Source organism: Callorhinus ursinus, unplaced genomic scaffold (genome assembly GCF_003265705.2).
Source record: "Callorhinus ursinus isolate GAN/ISIS: 27379988/994484 unplaced genomic scaffold, GSC_fseal_2.0 scaffold1, whole genome shotgun sequence".
NCBI classification, from domain to species: domain Eukaryota; kingdom Metazoa; phylum Chordata; class Mammalia; order Carnivora; family Otariidae; genus Callorhinus; species Callorhinus ursinus.
The window spans coordinates 7,340,191-7,353,703 of record NW_027397063.1 but is presented as its reverse complement, the minus strand read 5'-3'; the positions used below and the strand labels follow the sequence as shown (position 1 = coordinate 7,353,703).

Here is a 13,513-nt window from a genome sequence, read left to right as displayed (position 1 = left end):
GCGCTCACCTGAAATCAGAAGGTCCATTAGGACATCAACTTTTGTATTATCCTTTTACAAATTGTATTTTGTCTAAATCCAATTTGAAATCTATAACAGTTATGCTCACACCTTTAGTTGAGCTCTTAAATTAAATCTAAAAGTTTTAATACCATTCATTAATTTGTTTTCCCTTTAGATGGCCCTGATTTGCTGGAGATGTAGAAATAGTGAGAAGAATTTGTACTATCGAGGGTACTACATAATAAGAAATAGTATGACTTTATTAGCTTGTGCAGTTCTCTGTTTACAAAGGTAAGCAACATGGAAGATCTGATTACACTTACATTCATAATTGAAGGGGAGCAGAATTTGCCAGTCCAGAATGTGTCTCTTTGGCATGGGATTATTATAAGATGTTTATTTTTAAGAAACAGCAGACACGATGAAGCTCCGAAATCTGAGTAGATGTTACCCTTTTTTATAAGAGACATTTACATGTGTAAGGGAAGTCTTCATTTGTAAGGGTGTCTCCCTCACTGTACCAGGAGGAGTGGGGGGAGGATTCAATCTCTAGAAATTCTTTTCAATGGAGAGGGCAGGGACTTAAATATGCATAACAACCTTATCCTTGCTCACTGTGCTTTTCCTGATAACTTCCCCTAACTGACTTCCCACCCCCAGCATCTTTTGTCTTTAGAAGAAGATGGTATTTAAGGTGATGGCTTTGGCCATTTCAGAGTTACTTAGTTTTCTTGGGTTTCTCCCATGCTTACTATACATCTTATTAAACTTTGTTTGCTTTACTCCTATTAATTTGTCTCATGTCAACTTAATTGCCTGACCAGCCAAAGATCCTAGAAGGGAGGAAGGGAAAACTTTTCCACCCCTACACATTATAATATTGCATCTCAAGGCCTTTTAAATATGCTTATGGAATTCATTTGAGAGTATGTTTTTTTCTTCCCAGCAAGCAGGTGAAGCTTTAAGAATATGACTGCCTGTGGCTTATTCTTCCCTGTAGGACTGTTTTGAATATAACATTTATAAGTTATATATCCAATCACCTACCTTCACTTTTTTCTAAAATGAGATGAGGTATAAGAAAATACATAAATGCTTATTTCCAACTAGAACAGTCATTTTTATCTGACAGTTTAAAATGGAACCAGAGTTTAGTGCAAAGTAAAGGAGGTTTACTTCATCCCCTAAGAAGTAGAAAGTACTAGTGCTTGGGAAAAAGGACAGTGAAAAATGAAATACTATTAAAAACATTGTTAAGTGCTTTGCTTTATTAATTTTCACTGATAATTTTCTTAACCTTATTACCAAATGTGTAGCTCAAGAAAGGAGCTAATTTTAATTCTTTGGAGGAAATATATGCAGAAAGTAAATAGTATTATTCCTAAGTATTATTACTAAGTACTTCCCTGTATGCCATAATTGTGTTAGGTGGCAGATTATAAAAATAAATAAGATAGAAGTCCAATGTTTAGGAATTCCTAGTCTCCTAGATGTGCAAACAGGTAATTTGAAACATGTAATATCATACTTATATTTGCAAAGCGCTATTGAACCCTATGGTGGTCTCAGAGGACTTTAAGGAAGAAGTGATATTTGAGTGTGATCGTGTGGAATGAGGGAACTCACTGTCTTAGGGGTTGCATGGAGGATCATGCATAGTAAGGGGCCAGCTTCAGAAAAGGAGAGTCGGACATATTTATGGATACATCTCATCAGGTAAGAGACACAAAAGCAAAAATAAACTATTGGGGTTACACCAAAATAAAAAGCTTCTGCACAGTGAAGGAAACCATCACCAAAACCAAAAGGCAACCTACTGAGTGGGAAAGAACATTTGCAATTAAAATATCTGATAAAGGGTCAATATCCAAAATATATAAAGAACCTATACAACTCAACACCAAATTTTAATGCAATTAAAAATGGCACAAGACCTAAATAGACCATTTTCCAAAGAAGACATACAGATGGCAAACAGACACATGAAAAGATGCTCAACATCACTCATCATCAGGGAAATGCAAGTCAAAACCACAGTGAGATATCACCTTATACCAGTCAGAATGACTAGTATCAAAAAGACAAAAAACAATAAGTGTTGGTGAAGATGTGGAAAAGAATGAACCCTCATGCACTGTTGGTAGGAATGTTAATTGGTGCAGCTACTATAGAAAACAGCATGGAGATGCCTCAGAAAATTAAAAATAGAAATACCATATGATCCAGTAATTCCACTACTGAGTATTTATCCAAAGAAAATGAAAACACTAATTCAAAAAGATATATGTATCCTTATGTTTATTGCAGCATTATTTATAATAGCTAAGATATGGAAGCAACCCAAGTGTTCACTGATAGATGAATGGATTAAGAAGATATGGTATATATATATATATATATATATATATATATATATATATATATATAATGGGATATTACACAGCCATGAAAAGAATGAGATTTGTGACAACTTGAATGGACCTAGAGGGTATTAGGCTAAGCGAAATAAGTCAGACAGAAACAAACAAATACTATATGATTTCACTTATATGTGGAATCTAGGAAACAAAGCAAATGAACAAATGAGCAGACAGACCCATAAATACAGAGAACAAACTGATGGTTGTCAGAGGGAGATGGGCAGGAGATGGGCAAAATGGGTGAAGGGGAGAGTAAGGTACAGCCTTCCAGTTATGGAATGAATAAGTCACAGGAATAAAAGGCATAACATAAGAAATATAGTTAAGGACATTTTAATAACATTGTATGGTGACAGATGGTAACTATATTTGTGGGGAGAAGAGCATAGAATATAAACCTGTGGAATCATCTGAAACTAATGTAACGTTGTGTGTCAACTGTACTTCAGTAAGAGTCCGATGAAGTTGGGGGTATGTAAGGAAGGAATGGTGGACTCTTCATCCTAGCTGATGTGAGGTATAAGGGAGTGCAGGGAAGGGGGTAATGAAGGGCCAGGGTTAATGGAGTTGAAAATGGCAAGATGGTGAACAGCTTCAAATTAGAAGGACTTGACAAAGGAGAGTCACCAGCATGGGGATTTAAGTGTATAAAAGGGAGCCTGAGTTCCGACAAACTTCAAAATGTGACCAGAAGAGAGAGAGGAAAGGTGCCTGCAAAAGAAACTTGAAATGGGGGTAGGTGAGAGAAAGTGTCTAGTGAGATGGAGGCTCTAAGCATCATAATTCTGTTCTGTTCTGCATCCTAAAATAAGCCCTGGAACAATGCAAACTTTATTAAGGGTTGGTTATCAGGGGTTCTTAGTCCCTTTCCTATGAAATGGTCAGTTTTATTGATATAACCTCTAACTAGATTCCTCTTTGCTAACCTCCTTTAGAAACTTGTCTAACATATAACATTTACATAGTTACTTCTCAAGTTGGAAGCATACCTCATGGTCATTTTTCCAACTTTCTTTGCATTATTTAAGGAATGGAGTCATTGTCACAGTCTTAATAGAGTTGGAGAAATGTAATCACATCTTTAATATTCTGATTGGATTACAACATATATCAATAAGGTGATATTTGTTGAACACTACATCAAAAACTAATGATGAATTGTATGCTGGCTAACTGAATATAATAAAAAAATAAAAAAATAAAAATGTAGTCATCAAAAATAAAATAAAATTCTATTAATAATCTCTCATCCCAGCCCTACATGTAATATAATTAAAACTTCAAAATAAAAATAAAACGAAACAAAAAACAAATCCCCCTAAGTATGATGATGGAAGGATCATCAGAAAGGATCCAAAGGAATCAGACATGGTGACACATGGAATTCCTAAATTAGAATACTCCATTAGCTTCATATAAAAGAGCATTTTTATGCAGTCCACTTGATGAGGTAACGCCTCTAGAACTCTCAGATTCCCGTTGTTCACACCCGACACAGCCAGGTGAGGTCTCAAGGGAGTCCCATACCTGTACTGTCTTCGTACACCACCGTCACTGTTTTCCAGTTGTAGTAAAGGACCAGATCCAGGACCGCCCTGCTGATAGCTGCATAATCTGGGTACAGGTTGATGTAAAACAAATCTTTGTTGTCCACTGCGGGGTGTTTCCAGCGGGTCTGTATATGTGGAACTTCGAGAGCATTGCAGATCGACTGCACGGCACTGACAGAGGAACTGTGGGAAGGGCCAAAGAGAGCAGCCACACCAAGAGCCAGCTGGTCACAGGCTGGGGGCCACAGACAAGGAGGGGTAGGAAGGGAGGGCAGGGGCAGAGAGAGAGAGAGCTGTGAATTTCATCTTTCCTTTCATGATCCCTCTTTTTATTTTCACTATTAGAAATTTTCCTCTACTTTCCATCTGTATGTTGAGAAAATATGCTTAATCCAACTTCTAATATCCCTGAGATAGTAAAATGTTGAGAGATTTAATGTGGGACTGATTAGTAACACATCACAGGGCCAGTTCTGTGCAAGCAAAAATGAGTGGCTGGTGTCACACCATTACTTTTAATCAGATGGGGTCTACATCCCTTGCTTGACGTGGCATAACCCAGGGGTGCTCGGAGCTGCTCTACAAGACATTTGACAAGTGGATTTCATGTGAATGAAGTTCTGTCCTATGGCTGGGTGTCAATGAAGATATGAATGTGGTCCAAGAATTCAGAAGATTCTCTGGGACGCTGCAAAGTACCATCTTCCCAAAACTCAGAAATGAATTCCAGGCCATCAAAAAAACTGCTGAAGAATATCAAGTGATATTGATACCTAATTAATTATAGAATAATAGCATAGCATAATTTAAAGGGATCTTAGAAGCCATTTGGTCCAGCCCACTAACACCATAGACAATGGAGTGAGTTCAGGGCCACGGGCTTTCTACCAGAGCCCAGGGGCCCAGCTCAAGGTCAGGCCTCTCCCTACCTCAACATTAGCCAACATGCAGCCTAAGAAAATCAAGTCAATATGTACTTAAAAATGAATTTGTAAAATGTATTTATTTTTCTCATTAGATTTTATACATTCATTGCGAGAATTTAGAATATTTTAAAGGTAAGGAAGGAAAAAAAGGCTTTGTAATTCCATCATCTTGGGAAAATACCTATTCATATTTTGGCATTCCAATATATAAAAAAATTAAATCATTATATGCATACATTTGGTATCTGTATTTGATACATTGCTTTCTTCATTTAACACTGAATGTAACACTATGTTTGATACATTGATACATTGCTTTCTTCATTTAACACTGAATATAACACTAAAAGTACACCCTTTTCCCCAAGTCCCCTCAGTCTTCAAAAGCATATTTTTCATGTCTATAGAATAGCCCATCCCATGGATATGTCATTATTTATTTGACTACTTCTGATGCTATTGAACATTTAAGCTGCTCCTAATTTTTGTTATTATAATTGATATTATAGTACTTATCTTTGTTCTTATATTTTTCTCTGAATTTTACATTACTTTCTTAGAGTAGATTCTCAGCTATAATTAAATGGTATGATACTTTTTAGTTACCTGATACATATTAAGCAAATTCCCTTCCAGAAAGATGGGACTGATTATCCTCTACAACCATGTAAAATAGTGTCTACTCATTTCATGCTGATATAAACTTATGCTGGCATTATATACAAGTTTAAAAGCATTTCAAATTTATATTTTAATATTAATTTAAAGGAATTTGGAACTGCCAAGAGATGATTAAATATTTGAATTAAATAATATCAAAATTTATAAGCAGAAAAATTATATATATATAATTTGTCAAAATTATCTGACTTGATTTAGAGAGAAAAAACAATAAATAAGGTTTTGAAAGCCATATTGCAAATATCTATGTAACTGCAAATGTTGACAGTCATTCACAACAGAAACTTTCTGATACTGTGCTCTTTGGTACCGAATTACTACCTGAGATATGAAGACATATAATTTTCTGCATTAAGTGCTCTAAGCATAAATTGCCATTGTCTTCAGAAGCTTATTTTCTGGATATGTTTTCACTGGTAAGATAAAATGAGAGCATGAGAGTATATGAACTGTTGTTTTGTCTAACGTGGGCAATGGATTGAGATACCTGCTAATATTTAGCTCAGGGATGCTAATATGACTTGACAGAAAATCAATTTTTTGAGTTCTGTTTGCCAGCAAATTACCAGTTTTAAGAAGCTTTGGGGGTGTTTAATTTACAAGTGTGGCAGGTACTCAAGATCACAAAAAAGCTTTCAATTTTATGTGGGTTGAAGTATCGTTGGTAAATGTGTTTGCCTTTCTAAGGTATTTGCTCAGCAATGTTTGTGTGTGTGACAGAGAGAGAGACAGGACAGAGACAGACAGACAGAGAAAGAGAGATATAGAGAGACAGAGACAGAGATAGACAAAGACAGAAACAGAGACAAGAGACAGAGAGAGATCTCACCCACAGAAATAATTCATGTGAAGATAACTTTGAAGAGCTATATAAATAGAAATATTTATTATTTCTTCATAGACAACTCTGACCTATGTAGTATCTGTAGCTTCATCCAGCTTTAAAAAGAAAATGTGCTTACACTAAGGTTGTGCCATAGATTAAAAAAAAGAATCATTATACTATATTCTTTTCATCTGTGTTCCTAGGAAAACAAGTTTTACCTTTTGTTTGTAAAGAACACTAAGAATCCTGCAGAAGACTGTGTAAGGTGCACACATCTGATGATCCTGAGTTAATTCTATGTGGAAACACCAGTATTAGTTACTTGGCAATTGACATAAACATGGCGTTCATTGCATTCCATTTATTTGTGGGCAAACCTTCCTCTATGAGGGAAAGAGCCCCCCGCCCCACTTGAAGGTATGGGGCAGCCTTGGTTTCCACATATAAACACCTGTGTGGAGTCTCAATACCTCCCTGGCTAGAGGCCAAGTTTCAAGTGTATTGAACGTGATTGTGCTTCAGCGTTGTCTTGGAAGTGTTTGGGGATGTCTCAGCAAGCCCCACAATCCCAGTGGAATCTTTCCATGACAGAAACCTTGCAGTCTAGCCTAATATAAATTAGATTATTTTATAGCACCTTGTCTTCTACTCAGAAGAAAAGAGAATAAGGAAAAAAATATGCAGAGATTATTTCATTGGTTTAATTTTTAGATTTCTATGATTTTGTGGAAAGGAGTTAAAAAAAAAAAGTTGAGAAGATGCTAGGTAAACCCAGTAGTTTACAACCTGTTAAAATTCAGGATGTGAGTTATGTGTGTTGTGGGCATTTCCACATGCTCGGGGGATATGACCTTCCACAAAGTTTTATTTGACTGCACTGTACAATTTCATGGTGGTATCTCAGCCTTAGGAAGGAAAAACAGATCAAGCTTGACATTTTCCATTCACAGCTGAACCAGTTAATCATAGAGTAGAGGGCACTGAAGGGTGAGCTAATCAGAATGGCCCAGAAAACATAGCTAGGCAACATCCATTAGTGTAGTTCAGACTGCACTGGACAGTGACATCGAGGACCGAGATTTCCTGCAACCCATTTACACAAACATGTCCACTCTGAAAAAGGACAGGTAGCAGAAAAGGTGACTTGTGGAGCAGACACAACACCCAAAAAAGCTTTTAAAAAATGTGAAAATAGTTACCTCTCCGTGAGGCTTCAAAACTATCAAAAAGGTTAATTCTCTGGATGTCATAGGTTAATGTGGTGTTAGGCATCAGGGTTCGATTTCTGTTAATGCTGGTGACTGCGAACTTGAATGCTAATTCTTCAACATTAACAGGTTCATTTTCCACAGTTTCAAAAATCCCTCCTGCAGAAGCAAAAGAGATGCATAAGAAGCATTAGTTACATCATTCCTGTGTATTTTTTTAAAGAGTATCAGTGATCCACACAAAAGGTCCCCCCCCAAAATAAATGTAGTGGTGGTCAGAACAGATCCCAAGCCCAGTGTTAAAATTTGTCAGCCCATGTTACCTGCACATAAACAGGTCTTCATATGTATGCCCAAGATTTCAAATCCAAAGTTGGACTGTATTTTACCTCTCAGATGGCCAGTGTATTCCGAATATTAAGTACCGTGTCAAGTATAACTGACAACATGGCGGCGGGTGATTGTCTACAGTTTGGACATAAATCACAGTGTGGTTGACCTATACATAATTTGAATTGTATCTGGCAGGACCCTCCTTCCTCAAAATGAAGCTCTTTCGATTCAAAAGCAGACCTTTCTGACTCTAGAGAAATCAGTCAGAGAGCTGAGTGGGGTCAAAATGAGACATATTATATACACTTAAATTTTTCAAAATTAAAACATTTCTTCTTTTCTTCTGGTTCAGAATTCTGGGGTCATATTCCAATACCTTCCAAAGTGCACAGGCAGATTCAAAGAACTTTTGTTTGTTTTGTTTTGAGAAACTGTTTGGTCTGGCCCCAAAGCAATCCTGCATCCTATCTCCAGAGAAATGTGTTGCTCCCCTAAGAGAGAACATGCACTAAAACTTTGATATCTCAAACAGGGGGATCTCCAAACAAGTGGCAATACAAAATAGCAGTGCTTTAAGCCTCATTGGAGAATTCAGCTCTGACTTTGCTTGCCATGGTGATGTTAATAGAGGTAATTGGAGAATCATTAAACCATACATTCTTAATGTTTTTTAAGAGTTGTCCTGGGATTATCAATAGCTGCAGGACACACAGTGGGGGCGCTCTTAACTGACCTCAACTTAACTTATTCCTTGATTGACCAGTACTCCTCATTTCCCCTGAATAAAACATTAACTGGAGCCTATGAAATGCTGAATACTTGTAACTAGCTCTCACCATTGAGGGACTCCTTTCCAAAGGTCAGATGTAGGTTTGTTTGTTTTTTTTTTTTCCCCAAACTTGGCTATGACAGATTGATTTGCAAGTGCTTCAAGTTCTCTCTACACTTAAGAAAAAATCTAAAACTGAAAATCCCAAATAAATGTCACAGGCACCTGTATGATTTATGTGTATTCATAGAAAAATAAATCTAATTGGCAAACTCTAATCAAAGAAATGACTTTGATCCTATTTTGAAAGAATAGTAAACAAATACACATCTATAATTTTTATTAATTATAAAATAATTATTATTTTGCAATTTCCTGCTCAACTGACTTTCTCTATTAAATAATCAATTGCAATGTCAGGTTGCAAAAGCTGAGAGGGTTTGTACGGAACTACTTTGGCTTCCTTTGGAAATGTCTCTGGCTTTTGGACTGATGATATGAGATATTCATGCAGAGATCATTTCCCTGTTCTCTGAGAGACCAGAGTTGAACACTGTGTGACCATGGTATGAGACCATGTTAACCTTTACCTACAGATTCCTACTGGACACTTATTCTGAAATCCATGTTAGGAAAAATTTTGCTTTTATGAGACTTTGTTTTTTTGTTTGCTTTTTCTCAGACAGTGGTAAGTAGGTCCTTTGGGGGTACTCTCAGTTTCTCTCAGAACTATTAAGTGGATGCTCCACAGTGAGGTGATAAGCTCAGATAATAGAAGAAGACAGACGTCAAGCTGATCCACAATTAGAATAGCCCAGACTTAAGTTCAGAAACTCTTTGGTGTTAGGGCCTTCACAATAATTATTAGTATTTTTTAAAAAATCTGTTTATTTCCCCATGCACACGGTGAGAACCCTTAAGAAGAGAGAATGTATCTTGGTCAGAATCACCATCCTTATGGAGATCAAAGTCACTTAAGATGGTCAGCCTACAACTATTTAGGAAATAATCAGTCATTGGCTCAAATGTAAGAACCACTCATCTGCATAAGCAGGCTGGTAGGAAGAAATACACACCAGAATGGGAATCAGAAATTCTGAACTTTGGACCTTGGTCCACCTAGTTCCTCTTTGAGAAGGAATTTTAAATATTGGGAAGAAAGTTACTATGAAATAGCTCTTTGGTAATATTTCATTTAAGCCTTATAACATTCCATGTAAGAGGTAGTATTTCTGTTTTTATGCATGAATAAGTGAACTGAGACACACGCACTTTGCCTACCTTATTCAAAGTCCCCATGCCTTGTTTGTGACAAACTCAGGTGTTTGATTCCCCAATCTATACATAGATTTTTTAAATACATGTTATATTATACTATATATTATTATTTTATATATATATTAAATATAATATTTATTATAGGGAATTAGCTTACATGATTATCATATAGAGAACTATATATAATTGATTTATAAATATGTATTTTCACTTTATCAAATTATTTCTGATGTCCTTCATCTCTAAGTGTGGGTTTATAATGCTTATTTGCTTACTTTAGAGGATTTCTCTGTAAAGGAAATGTTACAATGCACGGATGGTGCCCTGAAAACTCATTCATGCCCCAGAAATAAATTAGTATTATTACACATGGATAAAGAGGAATTAACATTTGTTATAGAACTGCCTGTTCACCTCAAAATTGTTCCTTTGGTATATAGTTATTTTTTACATAAAGCCGAATGTTCCTGAGTTTAAGAGAATGATAAGTGTTTTTATTATATGCATATGTAGTGTGTAGGTGAACTTTGTTTTGTCATTTTGGGGCAATTTTCTTTCTTTCTGGCATCAAATAAGCATTATAAATGTTGTCATTAGCTCACCACACTGCCACACTCTCCCTTTTGCCTTAAGAAGGGTTGCTGCTGAATACCAAGAACCTGCCTGTGAAGTGAGGCATAAGAGAGAACTGAGGAAGTTCCAGGAAAGTGAAATCTGATAGAAACAGGACAGTTATTAACGGGAGCCATTCCAGTTCCTCCTAAGGGAGCAGGCTTATAAGCATTAGCCACTTCCTCTCTCCTCCTCCTCCTAACTTCAGATTCGACAACACTGAATTGCAGAATCTTTGATAGGAGTAGAGCAACACATGCGTGATTTCTTTTTTTTTCATTTGTGGGTGTGGGCTTGTCAATGGGACATTTCAAATCTTTGGGGCTCTCCATGTAGTCAACTTCTGGTCTCAGTCATTTGTACACATGGGTCCCATGGTTTCAAGAGGAGGCATTCCTGCCTGGTTCCTTCTTTTGTTCCTCTCTGCCTCACCTGCCTTGCCCTTTTCTGCTAAGGTAAATGCCCACCCCCCCTTTACCCCTCCATGTGAAGACAGAAGAGAAGACAGCTGTCTACAAGACAGGAAAGGAGTCCTCACCAGACATTAGCTGTGCCAATGCCTTGACTTAGACTTCTTAGCCTCCAGAACTGTGAGAAATAAGTGTCTGTTGTTTAAGCCACCAGGTCTGTGAGATTGTTATAGCAGCCAGAGCTAAGATATACATCTTCTTTTCTTTTTTTTTTTTTACCCCAAGGGCTTTGAAATTTAAAATGGACAATTTTAATGGAAATCATATCTATGCATGTAAAATTCTCTTCCAACAAGGTCCTAAATTCATGATACAGTGGTTTAAGGTAGGCAGAGAAAAACTCACTTGAAATCTCAATACACAATCAGGTAGCACAGTTCCATCACCACAGGTGCGTTTCTCTTTCTGTTGGGTAGATCCTGTACCAACAAGGTCAGGCCAAGACAGGCAGTTTTGTTCTGTGACCACGTAGACATAGATGGAAACCAGAGATGGTTACCTCCTGCACAGGTAACAGGTTGCCTTTAATAAAGGCTACTGGTGGACACGGGGGGTGCAAGTGAGAACCTGTGGTTTTGTGTCACATAATTCCATCTGGACTTCCAGGAGAATTTGGTCATATTCACAAACCCACCTAACTGTTAGGTCAAAAACATGATTGTTATAAGTAAAAAGCAGTCAAGGCTTAGACTAAGGCTAAGTCAAGGCTAAGACTGACTGCTGGGCTGTTTGCAAAGATACCTGAGGTAAACCCAAAGTAATGTTCTAATAACACATTTACAATAATACCTTTTGGAAATGTAATAACATTATATCCTTACATATATTTAGGTTTATTTTTTTGTTCTACTTCAACTGATTGTGTACATCATGTCTATGACTCTACTGAAGAACTCATTCATTCATTTACTAAATCATTCACTCATTTAGCTATTTATTTATAAAATGCCAGCCTCCTATGAGCCAGACACTGTACTTGGTTCTGGGGATACAAAAGTAAACAAAATAGACAGAAATCTGACTTTTGGCTTTACATGCTAGAAGGGGAGCTGATCATGAACAGGAAGAAGGGAGTTGACATGGTAGGGTAGGAGGCCAGGGAAGATCTCATGAAAAGAGCAACTTTGAAGTAAAAACCTGCAGGGAGTGAGGAAACTGCCCTGAAGATATTGAGAGAAGAGCATTTCAGTCCGAGGGAACCACATGTTCTAAGGTGGGAGCTGCCTGGTTTTAATGTTGAGGAGTGGTGAGAATGAAGGTGGGTGAGCCTGGTCTGGACTGGTAGAAGATGAGCTTAGGGCACTGGTGGGGGTGAATTAGAGCATATCACAGAGGGTCTTATAGGCCATAATAAGACCCTGGATTTTATTCTGAGTCAGATGAGAAGACACTGGAGGGTTTTGAGTAGAGTAGAGAAATGACGTATTTCAAGAGGATCACCCTATGTGACACTGTGATCTATAATAAGAAATATATATTGGTCTTCATCTTCTTTTTTGGTACAGAGCCCCTAAAGCCCTTGGAATTTACTAAGTGATAAGAGCAACAAAGTTGTCTGTTGTCATGTTGATGAGGTGATTTGGGAGTCCCACCTAAGGAAGGGGGGCTGGTTGCCCAGACCAGAGAACCAACCATATGATTAGAGGATTGGGAACTCTCAGTTTCACCCTCTGACCTCCAAGATGGGGAGAGAAGCTAGAGGTGACCAATTGCCAATGGTCATTGGGTGCATCAATCATGCTTATGTAATGAAGCATCCATAAAAGGCCTGAAGGATGGGGTTCAGAGAGCTTCCAGGTTGGTGAAAATATCCACATACCAGGAGGGTGATATATCCCAACTCCATGGGAACAGAAGCTCCTGTGCTTCGTACCCTCTTAAGCCTTGCCCTATGTATCTCTTCATCTGGTTGTTCATCTGTATCCTTTAATAAACTGACAAATATAAATAAGTGTTTCCCTGAGTTCTGTGAGCTGCTTTAGCAAATAATCAAATCCAAGGAAGAGGAAGTCATGGAAACCTCTGACTTGCAACTGAATTAGGCAGCAGTTGTGGGTAACCTGGGGATCTACTAGCTATTGGTATCTGAAGTGGCAGAGCAGTCTCACGGGACTGAGCCCTTATCCTGTGAAGTCTAATACTATCTCCAGGTAGGCAGTTTCAGAATTGAGATAAACTATAGGACACCCAGCAGATGTCACAGAGAATTGCTTGGTGTGGGAAAACACCCACCCATTTGGTGACCAGAAATGTCCAGACCAGAAGTGTGAGAGCGAAGGAGACACACATGGCACTGGGTTCTTAACACTCACCCCATTTTCTGTACTATGAGTAGACTGAAGGGAGGAGAGGGGCAAGAGAAAAGGCAGAGATCTGCTAACAAAGCCACTATAATACCAGATGACTATAACCAGAGGCACTGTGATAATCCAGGTAA

At 37.6% G+C, this 13,513-nt stretch overlaps 1 protein-coding gene across 9 annotated transcripts in view; it reads right to left on the bottom strand.

The window, feature by feature from the left end:
* Positions 1–13,513, bottom strand: part of GRIK1 (glutamate ionotropic receptor kainate type subunit 1) — a 364,878-nt gene that overhangs the window by 132,956 nt on the left and 218,409 nt on the right. For all 9 annotated transcript variants that reach the window (XM_025867840.2, XM_025867857.2, XM_025867847.2 and 6 more), the window contains exons 2-3: positions 7,606–7,773; positions 3,951–4,208 (exon numbers count right to left, since the gene is read on the bottom strand). In XM_025867840.2, coding sequence (XP_025723625.1) covers positions 3,951–4,208; positions 7,606–7,773 — 426 coding nt within the window. The remainder of the gene's footprint in view (positions 1–3,950; positions 4,209–7,605; positions 7,774–13,513) is intronic.